We start from the raw sequence: 19,921 nt of genomic DNA on the forward strand, positions 1-19,921 counted from the left end.
AGGACGGCCCAAAACCTTGGGATCCTGCACCTGTGTGGGAAACCTGGGAGAAGTTCCTAGTTCCTGGTTTTAGATCAGCTCAGCTCTGGCTGTTGTGGCCATGTGGGAAGTGAACCAGCAGGTGGAAAATCTTGCTCTCTCCTTCTTTCTCCAAATCTGCTTTTTCAATGAAAATAAAGAAAAGCTTTAAAAAAGAGAGAGAGAAAGAAAAGAAATGAGCCTATATTTTGTTTCTTTCTTTTTCTAATATTTATTTGAGACAAAGACTAAAAGAGTAAGCTCACATGCACCTGCCTGCTGGTTCACTTCTTTACAGCCTGCCACAACGGTTCACTTCTTTACAGCCTGCCAGGCCGGGGCAGGAGCTCAGATGGCAATCCAGGCCTCCCCATGGGTGCAGGGATCCAAGTCCACAGGCCATCACTGCTTCTTCCCAGGGAGTGCATTTACAGGAAACCAATTTCGAGCTGGGATCCGGGCATCTTAAGCAGCATCTGAAGAGCTAAACCCAATGCTGCCCTGGAAGCAGACACAGCAGGTCTGTGTGGGGCAGGGCTGAGTGCCAGGGTTGAATGAGGCAGGGCTGTGTGAGGCTCAGCTCAAATGTCCTGGGCTGGATTGGAAACCAGGCAGTGTGTTCCATTGACCAATGCCTTAAGGTACAGGGAGAGAGGTGTGGCTCTGTAGCTTACCGTGGAGTGTAGGGTGAGGGCGGGGAAAGAATCCGTGAGCCATGAGCTGGCAGAGGTCAAGTCCAAGTTGCATCGGGATCTGAACCCTCTCCTACATCTTTCTTTCATCACCGATGTCTTCTTTTTTTCAAACGAGATAAGGCCAAGGTTTCACAGGTTTCACATCAAAGGAGGAGGGGAACAGAGCGGATCCCCACACGTTTTCACAGCCACCCACAGGAGCTACCTTGCGTGCCCTGACTCAGCCCACACCCACACACAGACGCCCTCCCCCGCGATCCTGAGCATGTCACCGTTTGGGGACATTTCCCAGATAATTCTCCCCCAAACAACTGGCCATGACTCCTGAAACCAATTTCATAATGACCCAAATGGGAGAAGCTGTGGCTTAGCGTAATGATTTTTGACCTTTTTAAAAATTGCTTTTCCCAAACAGACTCTTTTTTAGACTTTTTTTCCCCCTGTAATTGCTGCCCAGCATAAAATTTTAATGACACAGATTTACTGTCCGTCTATTTATGTCTATCTGTGCTGGTCCGTATGTAAGAGCAGTTGGATTGTTTTGTTCTGTCCTCCAAGAACCAATTTCTGCCCTCTTGGGGGCGATATTATCCCAACAGAGAACACATGAGCGTCATCAAACACCGCTTTTCCAGCCACCCTGACAGACACCATGCCGAAATCGGAAGAGATGCTGTCACTCCTGTTTTGTAAAGAGGCAGAGAGTGCTTCAAAAGGTTACCAGAGGAACCTGGTGTGATAGCCTAGTGGCTGAATCCTCACCTTGCATGGGCCAGGATTCTGTATGGGTGCCAGTTCATGTCCTGGCTACTCCACTTCCCTTCCAGCTCCCTGCTTGTGGCCTGGGAAAGCAGTGGAGGACAGCCCAAAGCCTTGGGACCCTGCACCCGCACGGGAGACCTGGAAGAACCTCCTGGCTTCAGATCGGCTCAGTTCTAGCCGTTGTGGTCACTTGAGGAGTAAACCAGCAGATGGAAGATTTTTCTCTATGTTTCTCCTCTCAGTAAATCTGTCTTTTCTTTTTAAAAAGACATTTATTTTTATTGCAAAATCAGATATACAGAGAGAAGGAGGAGACAGAGAAGAAGATCTTCCATCCGATGAGTCACTCCCCAAGTGGCTACAATGGCCCGAGCAGAGCCAATCTGAAGCCAGGAGCCTGGAGCCTCTTCCAAATCTCCCACGTTGGTGCAGTAGCCTAAGCATTTGGACCATCTTCTGCCCCTTTCCCAAGCGTATTAGCAGGGAGTTGGATGGGAAATGGAGCAGCCATGACACAAATGGGCACCCATATGGGATGCTGGTATTGCAGGGGGAGGCATTCCCATGAAAATTTGGTGTATCACCAAGCAGATTGAATTCCATGTGCAGCTTATTTTTCTGTAATATTAATTTCCATACCCTTTTTGCAAGCGCCCTGGTGTTAGTGATCCAAGAGTAAAATGGCTGGTAGTTAAAAGAAGAATCTAGAAACTGCCTGAGACCCTGTCTGGGTTCTTATCTTCTCTGTCCTCATTCCCCCACCACATGACGGGCCATGCATCTGCTCCCAAGGAAGGCTTGGGCTTGCGTGTCTGGTTGCTGGCTGCTGCTTACTCTACTTGATCTGACCAAACACTTTTTACAGCATGTCCTATGTGTCGGGTGCCCATCTAAGCTCTTCCGTGGGCTGAGACGCTGCAGTAACATTCTCTGTCCAGAGGAGGGGAGGGGCTGGTGGCTCTTTCAGGGTCCCCGAGTTGAGAAGTGATCCAACTACAGGAACTTTTCAGTGTGGACTTTAAAAGGGAACTCGTCACCACTACTAAAAATAGAAACCCCTGATCACCTGTGGTACATAGAAAATAACACTTTATATAGCAAATGGAAACAAAGATTTTTAACATTGTAACTATTTGTTAGGCTGCTACTGGGACTGCCCAGTCTGCACTGCAGGCAGCTCTCTCTCTCTCTCTCTCTCTCTCTCTCTGTTAAAAGGAAGAAAGCCAGACATAGATAAGCACTGATAAAAAGGTGTTGAAGGACTTTTGGCAGCAAAATGGGACTTTGTCCCAGGGTGATCACAAGTGTTGTAAGGGAATTGGAAAGAGACTAGCTTTCCCGGCACATGTGTGTGCGTGCTGTCATTGAACCGTACATCACCTAAAGCAAACCACTCAAGGTCAGAAGCACTCCACAGCCTGAGATCATGACAGACTCCTTGTCTGGGCATCCCATAGACCCAGCACTGGCCTGCAGGTGCACAGGTACAGGAGCAGCCTGGGGCCTGGCTCAGTGCAGCTGTTTCTGTAGACCTCAGCCACCGGCTCTCCCTCTTGCAGCCCCACTCCCACGTGAGCGTCCCCATCCCAGGCTATCCAGACCTGCCATCCAGTCCCCTCCACCTGGACTTTACCGTTTCCTATCCCCGGTGGGCTCCTCTGTCCCGACGCTGTTTGGCTCATCATCTCTGCCTGGGTGCCGCGTGGATGGGCGCTGCAGGTACACGGGGCTGCTCTCAGCAGAGGAGGCTGTGAATAAGTAAATGTTAGGCAGCCAGCCGTGGCCTGCTTCCCACCTGATACCCAAGGAAGGGTCCAATTCCCCCAACCCCCACACCACGGCAGCATCCCTGCCAGGGTGTCAGAGCATTTATTATTTAGTGCTTTTATTTGTACTGCCTCAGGTCAGCTACTGTTCAAGCAGTCGCAGCCCCACCCTTTACCTGCATACCAGAAAAAGGCCAGAGGCATAACAGGTGTGATGTAGTCAGATGGCTTAAGGTTCAAGGGCCTTTCTGCCCCAGTTGTCTGGCTGTGTGACATCGGCCCGGTTTCAGAACCTCACTGGGCTTCTGTTGTATGTTCACAAGGTCCCAATCATGGCCAGAGCCCAAAGCCTGCCTCTGCTACTTGCTTCTTGTGTGAGCCTCAGGCTTCTATCTATAACATGGAAACAATAGCATTTCCTCTTCCCAGGGTTGCTGAGACATGTGTGCAAGGCGCAGTTCCTGCTTACATGCATACTCATGAGTGATTGTTTGTCCATCATTACTAATGAGCCCTGGCTCAGGGCTCTATTACATTATGTGTAATCATCACCCCTAGCCCTGCCAACAGAGGACTGAGGCCCAGTGAGCTCCGTTGGCTTCCCCCCAGGGCTTCCCAGAAACGCCAAGGGAGGGAGCACTTAGAACTCCAAAAACCAGCTGGATCCAAAGTTGATTGGGTTGTGCTTTTTTTTTTTTTTTTTTTTAATAACTGGGCCGCAGTTCCTTCATGTCTGTAAAACAGAAATGATGGTTCCTGCCACTGGTGAGGATTAAATAAGGTTTGTGATGAGGCTTAAATAAGGTCTGTGGATGCTGTGGGGCAGCTCAGCCTCTCCATTCCTCCAGGGAAATTCTCTAAACCCAGATCTCTCCTCTCCATCACTTGGAGCCTCTGCTGGCCAGATCAGGACCAGAGCTGTCAGCGCCCCCTCCCACTCCCCAGGCCTGGGCCTCCCAGGTTCTACCCACCCTCGGATGATGCCTGAATGGCTCCCTTTTCTTCCTTTCCCCTGGGGTCTTGGCTTTGAACTTCAGGTTGCAGGGAAATCTGGTAGAAGTCTGATTGTCCCCCAGCCTCCCACAGATGCGTGATTCGGGTACAAGTGTGGGGCTTGGCAGAGGGAGAGCCCTAATCACCCCTCCCACGCTTTGCCTGGCAGCGAGCTGGCCCTGCACACTGTCCACCCTGCATAATGTATGAGCCCAATAGCAGGAACAGAATACGATCGTCCGTGGCAGTGACTCTGACCGCTGCCAGCCTTGGACGTGGTTGGAGGCCTTGCCAAAGTTGGTGTCACTGAGTTGGCAGGAGACAGGGAGGGAGGGAGGGGAATGTGTGCCTTCTGAAGCCTTCCTGGGACTGGGGGAGGGATTGGCTTTTTCCCAGATTGGTCATTGGGGATGTCCCTGCATCTTAAAATCAGCAGTGATGACAGTGGGGAAAGTTACAGTGCCTGGGAGGGCATTTGGCACTGGCACCTGGCCTGTGTGTGATGGAAGGTGGGAGGGGAGACCTGGGACTTGGGATGGGGGGGACACAGAGTTGGGAAATTTCCATGCTGCTGCTTCTAGCCGTGTGTTGGGGAAACCCTCTCCTCGAGGGGCTGGCCCCTGAGGGTGAGGAGCCCTGAGGAGTGGGACTTCCGGTGGCAAAGCTGGGAGGCAGTGGCTGTATAGGAGGCCGCGTGGGGAGCGTAGGAAGGCCAGACAGAGGTCCTGGTGCCTTCCTAGTCAAGGGTTGGGGTGCTGCCAGAGACAAGCCCAGGAACAGGACCATCCTGAAATGGAGTATTCACAGAATTAAAAGGTGTTCGCTGATGGTCCCCCTGCCTCCCCGCCGAGTCTGGGCTGAGAGCTAGGGTGGGGGCCACGGATGGGAAGCAGGCTGCAACATCCAACTGGAGAATCAACCAAGTGTTACATCATTACCCAGTGCACAGCAGCCATCCCTGTCCCTGGGGTTTGGGAGGACCTCACCCAGCCCAGGCTGTCCACAGGCCTAAGGGAGGAGCAGGGACACGAGGTAGGGTGTTCTAGTCCCGGGGTGCAGCTCTGAGTCCCCCAAGAGCCTGTGCAGAGCCCCTGGCACACACCTATCATGTGTTTGTAAGATTTCCAGCCTGTGACCAGGGACATGGGTGAGGAGTGAGAGGGTGTGTGCATGTAGGGAATGGGAGCAGCGCTCCCAGAAGCTTGGTGTGGACAGATGTAAGATGTTTTGTTTTTATGATTTATTTATTTTCATTGGAAAGGCAAATTTACAGAGAGAACAAAACAGAGATCTTCCATTCTCTGGCTCGCTCCCCAAATGGCCAGAAACCAGGAGCTTCTTCTGGGTCTTGCACACGGGTGCGGGGTCTCAAGGGTTTGGGCCGTCCTGGACTGCTTTCCTAGGCCACAGGCAGGGAGCAGCTGGAAGGGAAGTGGAGCAGCTGGGACACGAATCGGCATCCAAATGGAATCCTGGCGCTTAGAGGTGAAGGATTAGCCAATTGAGCCATTGCATTGGGCTCTGGATGGAGCTCTTGTACCTTGCCCTGGGAGCCCTGGGAAGCTTTTGGAAGTTTACAGATGGAAAAAGAAAAGGAGCAGGATTTGAAAAAAGGTAGTCAAGCTGGAGAAGCGGGAACGGGCTGAGCAAAAAACTGGCTGCCTTTTCTCCCTTTGTTCTGGAGAAGTCACAGAGCAAGTGGGCGTGTGAGGCGGGTGGGGGGTGGGAGTGGTCAGCTCTTGTTTTGTGGCACCCCAGGACCCAGGGCACCTCCCCCGACGTCCAGCACCCAGGATCCGACCAGAGCCGGGTGATGTAGCGAATCAACTATTGTTTGGGTGCCGTCATCCCGTCTTAGTTAAAAAAAAAATCTCGGGGCTATGGAGGATTCAGCGGGAAAAAGCGGGGCGGGAAGGAGGAGTTTGGGGCTCGACGGCTGCCGTAGAGGCCCGCGCTCTGGTCCCCATGGCAGCAGCCAGAAGCGGCAGAAGGCTCCTGGGCGGCGTTGGCGCCAAGGCGATTGGTCCGAGCGCGGCGCGGAATCCGTGAACTGCCCGCGGCCCCCGAGGGTGCAGGTGATGGGGCTGAGGGGGCTGAGGGAGCCTGGGCTGTGGGGACAGCGGAGGGGGGCCGGCCTGGGCCGGATTGGAGCCTGCGAAGAAGGCGCCGCCCTGGGGTCCCTGGATCCCCGACTCCCGCCATGCGGACCAGAGGCTATCGCCAGGACTCAGTTTGCCCAAACGGGAGATGGGAGGAGGAGGTGAGCCTCACACACACTCTGCTGGCCCCTCTCCATCTCTAAGATTCACCCCCTCGCCTTTTTCTTTCTTTCTTTCTTTCTTTCTTTCTTTACAGCTCCAGGACTTGAGTGGTGCTTTTGTATCCCATGGAGGTGAGTCCGACCCACTCCCCACTGCCAGGCCGCTCTCTTTTCATCCAGGACCCACCCTGACGTGGCCCGTCTTCGGCAAACTGGAATGAGAAAGATGCTTTTGACTCACTTTACCCCTTCCAGCCAGGACAAGAACTGTGAGATGGTGCCACCGGTGGGCACCTTTTTGGTCTTAGCTGGCAAGATCCAGGGTAGCTTGCCAAGTGGCCTAGGAGAAGAATCATGGGGTGGGGTACCCAGAGCCCTGGGCATGGATGGGCCAGAGACCTGGGGACAGCACGTTGGGGGCACTACTAGGAACTTAGTGTGGCTGGGGACGTGGGCAGGGAGGGAATCCTGGGCAGGCCTAGGTGTGGGGCTGGGTTAACCTGAAGCCATTGATGGGCTGTAAGGGAGGTTGGTGGGATGGAGGGGCCACACAGGACAGCTGGTGTGGAAAGAGCCAGTTGTGAAGGTGAGAAGGCAATGCAGGATGAGGGATGCTTTCAAGTCCAGGCAGTGTTAGGAGAGAAAGAGCAGGGCGATGAAATGGGAGGAGGGCAGGTTTGGCGATGGGTAGTGTGCTGGGATGTGTCCTGTTGATGCCCTCCCAGCACACCAGCAGGGGGTTCCCCCAGCCACCCCTGGCTCCCTCCCATCTCCCAGCCTCCCTTCCCTCTGTGCTCCTTGCAGGCTTCCTCCAGCCCGTGGAGTCCAACCCCAGCTCCTGTGGGCAGCCCCGCCTTGCTGCTTCCCATCCCCGCCATTGTCTTCATCGCTGTGGGCATCTATTTGTTGTTCTTGGGCCTGGCGCTGCTCACTAGACGCTGCCTGCTGGTGAGGGACTCTGCGAGGGATAAAGGGTGGGACCGGCAGGGAGAGAGGAACCCGTTAAACTGTCCTCTCTTCTGCAAACTCTTCTCCTTCCGGCTTGGTGGGATCAGGGTGGCTCTGTCTTCTGGTCGCCTGCCCCTCTCCCTGAATCAGCCTGGCTCGATGCTCACCCCTGCCCTGTCCTAGGCCCAGGGCTGCTGCGCGGACTGCAGCTCCCCCTGCAGGAAGCAGAGCGCCTCCGAGCGCCAGGACTGTTGCTGGACCTGCGCCGAAGCCTGCGACTTCCCTCTGCCCCGCCCCGCCCACCTCCTGGATGCCTGCTGCCCCCAGCCCAGTGAAACTGTGAGTTCTCCCTCTAAGGCTGCCCAGCCTAGCCCTGTGCTAGGTGCGATCTGGGTCTCTATGCTGTGACATTTATTACAGAGCAACTGAGCCCGGCCAGGCACCTGGCCAGATCCTAAGTCATGTGAGGACAGCCTGAACCAACATCAACACTGGGGGAAAGGAGGATGACAGCTACTTGAAGAAAGAAAGAAAACCAGGGGACAGCTGAAGCGGTGCCTTTGAAAATACTCCCAATAGCCTGGTGGCTAAATCCTCACCTTGCATGTGCCAGAATTCCACAGGGCACGGGTTTGTGTTCTGAATGCTCCACTTCCCTCCCAGCTCCCAGCTTGTGGCCTGGAAAAGCAGTAGAGAATGGCCCAAAGCCTTGAGACCCTGCTTTTCTCTGTATATCTGCCTTTCCAATAAAACGAGCAAACAAATAAACAAAAACACAGCTCGTGAGTAACTTCTGCTCTCTGAGCTGGGGTCCGGAGGCACTGTCAGAGATGTGATGACTTTTCCCAACACCTCTGAGAGCTAGTATTAATTTTTTAAATGTTTATTTTATTTGAAAGGCAGAGAAGGAGGCACAAACAGAATCTTCCATTCACATGTTCATTCCCCAAATGCTGGGGCTAGGCCATGTCAAAGAGTTAGGCACTTGGACCATTCCCCACTGCCTCCCCGGGGACATCAGCAGGAAGCTGGATTGGAAGTGGAGCAGCAGGGACTTAAAGCAGCACTATGATATGGGTGGGATGAACCTATGTAGTATCAGTGTTGTGTGAAGGCACTTCAACAGCTCATAGAAAATCAATGAAAAGAGGCCAGTACTGTGGCATGGTGGGTAAAGCCTGCTGCGTGTGAAGCTGGCATCACAGGCAGGGTTCCTGCACAGAGGTGAGAAATCTAAAGAAGCTCAGCTCCAGCCATCTGGGGAGTGAACTAGCAGATGGAAGATCTTTCTGTCTTTCCCTTCCTGTCTATAGCTCTTATTTTGAATGGATGGATATATTTTGTTATAAAGTTAAGCTGCTTTTATCATAATTTTGAAATCTATGCATAACTTTTTACATAATGTACCTTTTCCATGAACTTTTTTTTGGTAATTGCTTTTTATTGTCCATGAACTTTTTTTTTTTTTTAAGACTTACTTATTTATTGGAAAGTCAGATGTACAGAGAGGAGCAGAGACAGAGAGGAAGCTCTTCTGTCCAATGGTCCACTCCCCAAGTGACAGCAATGGCCGATGCTATGCCGATCCGAAGCCAGGATCCAGGAACTTCTTCCGGGTATCCCACATGGGTGCAGGGTTCCAAAGCTTTAGGCCATCCTCGACTGCTTTCCCAGGCCACAAGCAGTGAGCTGGATGGGAAGTGGAGCTGCCAGGATTAGAACTGGTGCCCATATGGGATCCCAGGTGTGCAAGGTGAGGACTTTAGCCACTAGGCCCCGCCGCCGGGCTCCCTCCATGAACTTTTTGAAGTCTTGTTTATTTTACTAGTATTTGGTAAGAATATTTCACCATAGCCGCTCCCTATCTTCTGCTGTTTACAAGGTGTGTATGTATATGTTTATTTACTTATCTGGAAGGCAGAGAGAGACAAAGAGATCTTCTATTTACTGGTTCCCTCCCTAAATGCCTACAATAGTTGTATCAGAACTGGCCAAAGCCAGGAGCCTGAACTCAATCTGTGCTTCCCATATGGGCAGCAGGGACCCGAGTTCTTGAACCATCACCTGCTGCTCCGCCCCTCGCCCCCACGCACGCACAAGGTACATGTTAGCAGAAGCTGGACTTGAACTGAGTGGACACTTAAACCCAGGCAGCCTGCTTGGTGTGGGATGTGGCTGGCTGGAGTCGTGACTGTAGCCCCCTCCCAACACTTGTCCCCCAACTAGCCCTATGTAACTTGCCCTAATGCCTCAGCCACCTGTCTGTGTCCGCACACCTGCACACACAAGTGAGTAGAATTCTCGTGAAATTGCTCACCTAGTTTGTTGGTTTCCTGGAAGAGTGTGGTCGAGCAAGTCCTTCCATAGCTGGAACTCAGCCCCCTGGGGGCAGAAGGCTGGCCTGTGGCCATTTTTGCAGTTGCTGGTTTATGGATGTTGAGTGTAGCCAATCACCTTCCTGGGCGGGGATTATTTTGGATTTAGAGATTTAGATAGCAAAGCTCCTGTCCTTGGAGTGATGACCTTGCCTTGGGGGGCGGCAGGCATGGTGAAGATCAGGTCCCAGCAATCCTGTGGTGGGGCTGATTGCAGCTGCTGCGAATGCCTGGCAGGTGTGTTGAACTTCAAAATCAATGGTGTGGCACTGTGCTCTCTTCTTTCTTTTCTTTTTTTTTAAAGATTTATTTTTATTATTATTTTTTTTATTGGAAAGGCGGATATACAGAGAGGAGAGACAGGGGCTCGAATGGCTTGCCCAAGGTGATGCAACTGGGCTGGCCAGCAGCTCGAGTCATTCAGCAATGATTTAAGGCCTTGTACTGGGCTCCAGGGACTCGGCAGAAATGAGAGAGATGAGGCATAAGCTACCCAGGGCTTGCAGTCTGGGGCTAGATAGGCAGTTACAGTAGGGTGGGGATAAGGACCACATTTAGTGGGCAATCTGCATACTAGTGCATGATCTAAAGTGGGTCCAGTTCTCCCTCCCTCAGTAGGTCTGGGATGGGCCAAGAGGTGGTGAAGTTGTGATGAGCGGATCAGCTGTCCCTAGCTGAGCGCTCACAAGTTTTTGGGTAGAGTACCCCTCCTCCTGCTCCTCCATGCCCTGTTCTGTTATCTCCATCAGGGTGGCACAACAAGGACTGTTGGCAGCTCACGGTCTTTTTGTCTCAGAGATGTAGGCATGGAGGCTCCACGTGTGAGTGAGACCCGTGGATGTGCAGCCCCAGGGCTGACCCACTGCAGGGCTCTGGCTGTAGGCAGTGGGGCTGATGGCAAGTCCTCACATAGTCATGGGGACACACAGTCTCGGGGACAGAAAAAAAATCAGCGGGAGAAGTGCAACCCCGGGGAGCCTGGGGCAGTGCAGGGGTTAATGCGGAGCCCTGATTTCATGTACTTAAACAGCAAATTCCTTGCAGGAGACACATGGCTGCTGGTAGGAGCAGAGAAACCCATTAGCAGTTATTAACACTGGCTCTGAACCCTGCCAGCTCAGGGCTGAAGCCAAGAAGTGCTTTTAATCCCTGCTCTTCTAAGGGGAGGGCGGCAGACTTCTGGCCACCAGCCCTGTGCACGGAAGGACTGCGTGGGCCTCCTGAACCTACCATAGCCTGTGCTCCCTCAGCACTGGCTCTGTCCAGAGATGCCCCAAACCACATACTTTGCCCAATATTCGAAAACCACGTCCTTATCTCCCTAACACCGGGATGCCTCTAAGCCTTCTGCATGCGCCCTCTCCCCATGGGTGGATGATGGGTGATCCAGCCTTAACTGGAGCCCCTAATGACACCTGACCTCACCAGTCAGCTGATACCGCACCCCGAAACCTCAGCTGTTGGAAATGTCACGCCCCTATTCCTGGCCTGGCCCCGGTGTCTGATTGAGCTGTGCAACTGGGACTGTCACTAGTTCTGGCTCTGGCCTGAGCAACCAGCAAGCTTTTGTCACAGGGCCATCCTGAGTTTGTGGTTGTAGACCAGCTCTGTCCCAGCGTGGAGAGGCAGAGGGTCAGAGGGGGCCTGTTCCTCCTTCCTGTCCCAAAGGACATGCTGTTCCTATTTCCCCGGGGACTTGTCTTTCCCCCACCAACTCCCCCCCCAGGCCATGAGGGGGGAACTCCAGAGGCCCTCTCTGCTCTCCTTTCCACAAAGAAGTAAAAGCTGGGGGGCTGGCATGTTGGCTAAACTGGCAAATCCTCCACCTGCAAACACCTGTATCCCACATGGGTGCCGGTTCATATCCCAGCTGCTGTACTTCCCATCCACTCCCTGCTTGTGGCCTGGAAAAGCAGAGAATGACCCAAGTCCTTGGGACCCTGCACCTGTTCTGGAAACCCAAAGGCATCTCCTGATTCCTGGCTTCAGATAGGCTCAGCTCCAGCCACTGTGACCATTTTGGGAGTGAACCAGCAGATGGAAGATTTTTCTGTCTCTCTCTGTAAATCTGCTTTTCCAATAGACGTGAATAAATATACATATTTATTTAAGTCAAAGCCATCTGCTTAGATTCATCCATTTATTCCCCACTCCTCTGCCTCCCAGCCACCTGCTCCCTAAGTGAGCTCAGAGGAGAACTTGGGGTGTCCCAGGCCTAGGAACCCTTGGAAAAAGTAGCTGTTCCTGGTGCAGGGAGGCATTGGGAGCACAGGATTGGGGCTGGCAGACCCTGCTTCAAGCCAGCTACTTGCGAGTAGCACTTGAGCAAGTCACTTCACTCTGAGCATTCTGATCATTAGAAGGGCTCAACTTTTTCCTTTTCAGGATTTGTTTATTTTTATTGGAAAAGCAGATTTACAGAGAGAAGACAAGATGGAGAAAAATATCTTCCATCTACTGGTTCACTCCCCAAATGTCCGGAGCTGAGCCAAACCTGAAGCCAGGAACCGGACGTCTACCACATGGGGTCCAGGGGTCAGGGTCTTGAGCCATCCTCTGCTTTCCCAGGCCACAAGCAGGGAGCTGGATGGGACATGGAGTAGCCAGGACACAGACCAGCATCCAAATGGGATCCCTGCTCCCTAGAGAGGAAAATATGGGGATTTGCTTGATCTCCTGCTGCTCCATGGCACAAAGCCTTGACAATGTGGCAGAGCCATCCCTGAGCCAGACACTGGGGTACCTGAATTCCCGTGAGAAAGCCAGGGCCGCTGGTTCTGTGTCCTCCTCCGTAACATGGTGTAGGCAGAGCATGCCTAGGACCTCCCTCCCAGCACTCCTGAACACGATGCGAGTGGCTCCGGGAAACTGCTTTACTGCCAAGAATAGCCCATGGTGGCCTCCCAGGCTGTTGTCCACCCTCCTCCTCCCCGTGAGGGAAGAGGACACCCCCTCAGTCCTTCCCTTCTCTCCCTCAGGGTTGGGCCCCTCGCTGCCCCAGCTGCTGCCCGCTCTGCGACTGCGCCTGCGCTTGCCAACTGCCCGACTGCCAGAGCCTCAACTGTCTCTGCTTTGAGATCAAGCTGCGATGAGTCCCTGACCAGGAGCTTACCCTCTGGGGAGTGGCCGGCCCCCAGGGCTCACCTGCCCCCCTTGCTGATCAGTACCCCTTTCTCCAGCACCCTTCCCCACCCCATGGACACACAAATGGCCGGCCCAGCTCGGTGGCCTGGGACCTGCCAGTGGAGGGCCTGGTTCCCCATGAGCCCACAGAGCCCTTGGGCAGTTGGTGGACGGCAGGTCCTTTGGAGGATCAGAAGAAAGAGGCGCTCCGTTCTAGAATGTGGCCCCACTGCCTCTCCTTCTCCAAGTAAATTGTAATATTTGAAGGTGAGGGTATGGGACAGGGCTCATCAGAGATTCTGGGAGAATTGGGTCTGACTGTGGGGGATGCAGGGGTGCCCCAACCACACTCTGTCGTCTTGGTTATTTTAGGAGTGCAGTGCCTGCATCTGCTCTCCCTCTTAAAAAAAAAAAAAATCAGAAAACCCGAGCAGCCACTAGCCAGGCCCAGAGTTGGGGGAGGGAAAGGGAGGAGCCAGCAGGAGGCAGGCTGGGAGGGGTCAGGGTGACCTAAGGCCCCTTACCCTTTTCTTACAGATTCCAGCCCAAACACAGGGTAGCTCCTGACCACCACGAGACTCCTTCTGGAATCCCAAGGAAGACATTTCCTCTGAAGTGCCAGTGAGTAGGTGGGGAGCCCCCCTTCCCCATACTCTCTCCCGCACCCCCTTCCCAGCAGAGCGACCCAAGGCTTCCTCCTCCTTCCCCCACACCGAGCCCCACGCTGGCATGAATGTCAGGGGCTTCAGGTTTCCCTAAATATAGGTCCCTGTCGGGGATCCGTGGCCGGGGAAAGGGCAGGGGTCACAGGAGAAGGTCGGGGACACTTGTCCAGGGCGGGGGGAGGGCAGGAGCTGCCTTATAACCCAGGCTGGGGACGACCCGCTCACTCGCTGCTGACCAGACTCTGCCAGCTCCTTTCGCCTCGCCGCTTAGCAGGTGGGCCGCTAACTTAGCCGGATCAGGAGGGGGAAGAGTAAGAAGGAGGGCAGTGGAGCAACTCGGAGACGGAGTTTATTTTGCAGAAATAAGGCAGGTCCCAGGAAGATACGTCGCAGGGACTTCCTCGGGGGAGTGTGCGTGTGTGTGTGTGGGGGGGGACTAGCGGGGGCCCGCTGTTTTCCACGTGGTCGGCTTTTTGGTTGGGGGATCCGCGCCACCACGCTCTGGTCGGCGCCAGCCCCATGTGGAGAGCGCGTGCGCCAGCGGGAGCTCGGTTGGGTCTCTGGAGCGAACCCCGGCACCGATGCCTGGAGGCCTTCCTCAGTAGTCAGAGCTTGGCACGAGTGTGCAGGAGGCCTCGCCTCCAAGCCCCTGGCAGCTCCGGCACCCACCCGTCCTGGCCTGGACTAAGCGACCTGGGGCGATCTAGGGCGATCGGCTCCACGCCCAGAGGCAGGCCCGCGCCCGACCTCTCCCTCTGGCGACTGTGACACACGCTGCAACCGCGCAGGCCGGAAGCGGGGCTGCTCGCGGCCGCCAGATCTGGTCCTAGAAGGGGAAGTGGAGGCTCCATCTTTTCAGCCTCTTCCGCTCCGCTTTCCCCTAGCTTCTCATCTCCATCTACTCTGCGGCCTTTATTCTGGCTGAGTCACGGCACCCCGGAACGCTCCAGGCCCGGGCAGCGGGGAGTGCGGGGGGAGGTGCAGCCCGGTGAGGGGGAGGGGAGGGCGCCGCCGACCCGCGGGATGTGGCCGGAGTCACGTCCCAGGCTGCGGGGCGGGGGAAGCAGCCCGCTCGCAGGCACCGCCTCCGGGGCGGCTTCGCGGCTCGGGGGGCTGGCCTCCCACCTAGTTCCTTTCGCGCAATTGGACGTCTCCTGCCCCACCCCCTCCTCTGCAAGGGAAAAGGCCCGGCGGAGGGGCACCGCGGCGCCTTTAAAAGGCAAGGGCTCCACCTCTCGCCCGCCCCTTGCGCCGCCCCCTCCGGGAGCTGAATAGGCTGCGTTCCTCTCGGAACGCGCCGCAGAACCGGGTCCTGGTGACGATCGCCGCGTTCTCTTCCCCTGCGCGCTCTCCAGCCCACCGCCGCCGCAGCCCTCCAATCCACCTTCCCGGGCCAGGTGAGCGTCTCTACGCCACGTGTCAGGGTCAGGGACCCAGAGAAAGGTCTTGGTGGGGAGGCGGTGGCGGGTCGGCTGGGAGACCCTTTCCACGCTTCTCCCCAGGCTACCCTCTCGCTCCCCCACACATCCGCATGCGCTCAGCTCCGACTCCCTAGCCGTCGGCGGCTTGGGCTCCCTGGCTTAGCTGCGCAACGCGGCAGCTCCGCGCGCTGAGTCATGGCGGGGGAGGAACAGCGAGAGGGAAGCTCTACTCCCCTCTCGCAGAGACCCCCCCCACACACACCACCATCACCTACACCGTCCAAATGATTAGGGCTCCTTCGTCTCTAAGGGTCCCCTCCAGAGACGGCGAGGGGGCGGGAGCCGGGCCATCTATCGCCTCAGGGTTCCCGTAGGTGAGGGGTTTATTCGGGCCAAGAGGTAGGGCGTGCCGGCTAGGAGGGGGAACCCCTTAGTCTGGCTTGATGACCCATTAACACTTTGCTATCTTTTCCTTATCTCGTGACGTTGATTCTGAGCCTGGAACAGCTGCTGCCAGCCGTGCGAAAAGACAGGAGCATTTTTCAGGGACAGGGGTGGGGCGCTTGGCGGCTCCTCCACGTATCCTTTCCCTGTGCAAGCAGCGAGAAGGGCAAGCCTCACCCCTCCCTGGGCCCCAGCCTGGCTCGCCCCGCTGCTCTTTCCCGGAACTCTCATCACCTTCCAGCATCCCCCCTCCCACACACACACCCTTTTCCTAATTCCCTGCCCCCACCCTAAGGGTGGGACAGCCTGACCTTGAGATGTCCTTGAGGACTGAATGGCCCAATCTCTTCTATCTAATCTTGGAACTGATCCTCCTCTTCCCACCAGGGTGGAGGCACACAGAACTTTGCCCTTCTTTGGGCTCTCTCGGATGAAGGTGGTGGGGTCTCTGGCCCCTCCCCATGCCCTGGGAACTCTAAAATCCTCTGGTTGTTCGGTTTTGTTTCTAGGCAAGGTGACCCCCATGGCAAAGCGCAAGCCAGATGGGTCCAGCTTCAACATGACCCGCCTGTCCCTGGCTCTGGCATTTTCCTTTCCCCCGGGTGCCAGTGCGCAAACCCAACCTCAGCTGGGCACCACCCAGCAGCAGACAGAGTTAGGAAAGGTACAGGGGGCAGGCCTAGTCTAGGGAAGTCGGGAAAGCCGGGGACAGAAAGTACCCCAGGACCCGCCCGGGTGCGAGGGCATGGGAGGTAGGGAACTTGGGGGACAGGAAGTACCCCAGGACCCGCCCGGGTGCGAGGGCATGGGAGGTAGGGAACTTGGGGGACAGGAAGTACCCCAGGATATGCCCTGGGTGTGGGGCAGGGGAGGTAAGGAACATTTTACCCTGACCACAGGCAAGGGGCCCTGCTTGCTGGGGAAGGTTGCAGGACAGCCCAGCTTACCAGGCCTCCTGCATCCATCTCAGGAACTTGCTGCCACCAGCACCATGCCCTACCCGTATCCAGCGCTGACCCCAGAGCAGAAGAAGGAGCTGTCGGACATCGCTCACCGCATTGTGGCCCCGGGCAAGGGCATCCTGGCTGCAGATGAGTCCACAGGTGCACCACAGGGAGGTGGGAGTGGTAGGCTGATGGACAGCCTCCCCTTCCTGTCCCACACACTGACCCACCTGCCCCCCTCCAGGTAGCATCGCCAAGAGGCTGCAGTCCATTGGCACAGAGAACACGGAGGAGAACCGGCGTTTCTACCGCCAGTTGCTGCTTACCGCTGATGACCGTGTGAACCCCTGCATCGGAGGCGTCATCCTCTTCCACGAGACCCTCTACCAGAAAGCCGATGATGGGCGTCCCTTCCCACAAGTGATCAAGTCCAAGGGTGGTGTTGTGGGCATCAAGGTAAGGGGGCAGACTGTACTGTTGGGGTGAGGGTAGACCCGGGAAGGGGAAGTACTAAAGGGCAGGGTAGGGCATGACCCCAGGCTTGCAGGCCTGGCGGACGTGGGTGGACGGGAAGCCACAGATGGTCGGTTGATGGTAGCTGCTGGGTGTGGTGCATTCAAGCCTCCCAGTTCCAGGCTAAGGGCTAGTCCCATTGTACAGATGCAGACCCAGGAGTTGAGGGAGCGTGACAAGGTGACTTGCTGACAGGAGGTGCTAGAGAGCAAATCTCCCTGTCAACCATAGTCTGGTGTAGCCTGCTGCCCAGAACTAGATATTGTAATATTTGCAAGTCCTGAAAGGGCCATTGCAGAGACTTAAACAAAGTTGGGAGAACACGAGGAACTGGAACCAGAGTTCATGTTCTCTGTCTCATGTCACTGCCATCTTTCCCATCCCAACAGGTGGACAAGGGCGTGGTACCCCTGGCAGGAACTAATGGCGAGACCACCACTCAAGGTGAAAACTCCCCCCTCCCTTAGCTGGGTGTCCCTTCTTGGATTGGAAGGCAGGTTCCCGGGAAGTGGGAGCCCCGTGCCCCCCTCTCTCCTCCCCCTGCCCTAACTCCTCCATCCCTTCAGGGCTAGATGGGCTGTCGGAGCGCTGTGCCCAGTACAAGAAAGATGGAGCCGACTTTGCCAAGTGGCGTTGTGTGCTGAAGATTGGGGAGCACACCCCCTCAGCCCTGGCCATCATGGAGAATGCCAATGTTCTGGCCCGATATGCCAGCATCTGCCAGCAGGTGGGTTTGTTTCTCTTCCCACGGTGGCAACAAGAGGCTAGGACTGCTGCCTCCCCCAGAGCAGCTGCTCCCCAAAGCTTGTCACGCCTCATGCTGGGTCTGCAGCCAACACTTCAATCGTGAGACAGCAAGCAGAGGAAGGAGGGTGTGAGCGGGTGCCCAGTGCTGTGGTCCTCGCTGATCTGAGCTCTGGGAAGAGCATATGGGTTAGGAGGCCTGCATCAGCCCGTCCTTCTCTTCCCACACAGAATGGCATTGTGCCCATCGTGGAACCAGAAATCCTTCCCGACGGAGACCATGACCTGAAGCGCTGCCAGTATGTCACTGAGAAGGTAAAGTGACATGCCTGCCTGGCCAGCCCTTGGCAGTGGGGGGCTGGGGGCTCTTGAGTGTAACTGCTGTCCTCTACCCCGATTCCTAATTTCCATCCTGTGCTGCTCCCCTAGGTGCTGGCCGCTGTGTACAAGGCCCTGAGCGACCACCACATCTACCTGGAAGGCACCCTGCTGAAGCCCAACATGGTCACCCCAGGTCACGCCTGTACCCAGAAGTATACCCATGAGGAGATTGCCATGGCAACCGTCACTGCGCTGCGCCGCACAGTGCCCCCTGCCGTCACTGGTGAGGCCCACACTCTCCATCATGGTCTCCACAGCCCCCCTGCCAGAAGCTCCTCCTTTCCAGCCCTTGGGGTGTCTGACAGTGGTCACTCTCCCTCCCTCACCCCACTTCTTACACCTGTTCCCACAGGAGTCACCTTCCTGTCTGGAGGCCAGAGTGAGGAGGAGGCGTCCATCAACCTCAATGCCATCAACAAGTGCCCCCTCCTGAAGCCTTGGGCCCTCACCTTCTCCTACGGCCGCGCCCTGCAGGCCTCAGCCCTGAAGGCCTGGGGTGGTAAGAAGGAGAACCTGAAGGCAGCCCAGGAGGAATACGTGAAGCGTGCCCTGGCCAACAGCCTCGCCTGTCAAGGAAAATACACCCCAAGCGGCCAGGCCGGTGCTGCCGCCAGCGAGTCCCTCTTCATCTCTAACCACGCCTACTAAGCCAAGGTGTCCTCAGGCCGCCCCCACTCAACACTCCAGGCTTCCGCCCCCTCCCCCCTGCACATTCACTCTTGAAGAGGGGCTTCATGTGGGGGTTCCAGGCTGGGTTTCCCATCACTCTTGCCTCCCTTGTGACTTTGGTTTGTGGTGTTGTCTGTGAACGCTAACTATCACTTTCTCCAGCCCACTGCCAATAAACAGCTATTTAAGGGGGAGTTTAATGTGTGCGCCTTTTTTTTCTTTTTTACATTTCCTTATTTGAAAGGCAGATTTAACAAAAATGACCAGAGTGGGGTCAAGTGCTTTTTCCAGGTTTCCAATGTGGATATAGGGTTCCAAAGACTTGGGCCATCCTCCACTGCCTTCACAAGCTAGAAGCAGGAGGCTGAATCCGAATGAGGGCAGTTGGGACAGGAGCCCCAGTACCTATATGGGATTCTGGCATTGCAAGGTGAAGATTAGCCTGTTGAGCCACCAGGCAGGTGGTCCCCCTCTCCTTTTCCCCACTAACTGTATACTCTTAAGACACGAGAGCCAGGTCATAGAAAAGCCTGGAAGAAGCTCTTGTGGTTTTTTTTTGGGGGGGGGCAGGAGAAGGGGTAGGATGGGCAACCTCTTCTAGCTACTTCATCCCTTGGCAGTATTTGAGCAGGGCTCACTGGGGGGTGTGGATATAGAAAGTCATGAGTGGGGGCTGGTGCAGTCCTCACCTTGAGTGCTGGGATCCCATATTGGCGCCGGTTCTAATCCCTGCAGCCCCAATTCCCATCCAGCTCCCTGCTTGTGGCATGGGAAAGCAGTTGAGGATGGCCCAAAGCGTTGGGACCCTGCTCCCTTGTGAGAGACCTGGAGGAAGTTCCTGGCTCCTAGCTTTGGATTGGCTCAGGTCTGGCCATTGAGGCCATTTGGGGAGTGAACCAGCGGATGGAAGATCTTCCTGTCTCCCCTGTCTATATCTGACTTTCCAATTAAAAAATTGTTTCCTCATTTGTTACCTCCATCCGTAGCACTCCTCCAAGCTGTGGCCTGCTTTCTTACTCGACTGGGGAACCAAAGTGGAGGGGCAGGAAAAGGGGATAATAAACAGGGAGTATCATCTACAAATCTTCCAGTAAACTGCATGGAGCTAGTGGCCATGGAAGAACATCTGGTTCACTTCCCAAAGGGCTGCAACTGCCACAGCTGGGCTGGTCCAAAGCTAGAAACTTCTTCCAGGGTCTC

The 19,921-nt window shown here is 55.4% G+C and overlaps 2 protein-coding genes across 7 annotated transcripts; both read left to right on the plus strand.

Moving 5' to 3' along the window:
- The first annotated feature begins 6,620 nt into the window (after positions 1 to 6,620).
- Positions 6,621 to 12,909, plus strand: LOC121151862 (keratin-associated protein 10-2). The gene is made up of 4 exons (XM_040973715.1): positions 6,621 to 6,626; positions 7,299 to 7,442; positions 7,626 to 7,781; positions 12,796 to 12,909. The coding sequence occupies exons 1-4, from the start codon at positions 6,621 to 6,623 to the stop codon at positions 12,907 to 12,909; spliced, it is 420 nt and encodes a 139-aa protein (XP_040829649.1).
- Positions 12,910 to 13,421: 512 nt separating this feature from the next.
- On the plus strand, positions 13,422 to 18,915 carry ALDOA (aldolase, fructose-bisphosphate A). 6 transcript variants are annotated; one of them, XM_040973072.1, is made up of 9 exons: positions 14,783 to 15,002; positions 15,980 to 16,134; positions 16,441 to 16,573; positions 16,659 to 16,870; positions 17,317 to 17,371; positions 17,494 to 17,654; positions 17,903 to 17,986; positions 18,101 to 18,275; positions 18,405 to 18,915. In XM_040973072.1, exons 2-9 carry the CDS (start codon positions 15,994 to 15,996, stop codon positions 18,698 to 18,700), a joined length of 1,257 nt encoding a protein of 418 aa, XP_040829006.1. In that variant the 5' UTR covers positions 14,783 to 15,002; positions 15,980 to 15,993; the 3' UTR covers positions 18,701 to 18,915. The 6 variants fall into 6 exon arrangements, with proteins under 6 accessions (XP_040829010.1, XP_040829011.1, XP_040829006.1 ...); XM_040973076.1 differs by lacking the exons at positions 14,783 to 15,002; positions 15,980 to 16,134 and adding an exon at positions 13,422 to 13,561; XM_040973077.1 differs by lacking the exons at positions 14,783 to 15,002; positions 15,980 to 16,134 and adding an exon at positions 13,859 to 13,879.
- Positions 18,916 to 19,921: the final 1,006 nt, after the last annotated feature.

The sequence above is a fragment of the Ochotona curzoniae genome, unplaced genomic scaffold (assembly GCF_017591425.1).
Source record: "Ochotona curzoniae isolate NIBS_2020 unplaced genomic scaffold, NIBS_Ocur_1.0 contig_2321, whole genome shotgun sequence".
Lineage (NCBI taxonomy): Eukaryota > Metazoa > Chordata > Mammalia > Lagomorpha > Ochotonidae > Ochotona > Ochotona curzoniae.

Coding starts and splice junctions, on each gene's coding strand:
- LOC121151862 (XM_040973715.1), top strand. Junction 7,443..7,625: donor TCACTAGACGCTGCCTGCTG/GTGAGGGACTCT, acceptor GCCCTGTCCTAG/GCCCAGGGCTGCTGCGCGGA. Junction 7,782..12,795: donor GCCCCCAGCCCAGTGAAACT/GTGAGTTCTCCC, acceptor TCTCTCCCTCAG/GGTTGGGCCCCTCGCTGCCC.
- ALDOA (XM_040973071.1), top strand. CDS start 15,805: ATGGCCCAATCTCTTCTATCTAATCTTGGAACTGATCCTCCTCTTCCC. Junction 17,372..17,493: donor TGGCGAGACCACCACTCAAG/GTGAAAACTCCC, acceptor CCATCCCTTCAG/GGCTAGATGGGCTGTCGGAG. Junction 17,987..18,100: donor GCCAGTATGTCACTGAGAAG/GTAAAGTGACAT, acceptor CTGCTCCCCTAG/GTGCTGGCCGCTGTGTACAA.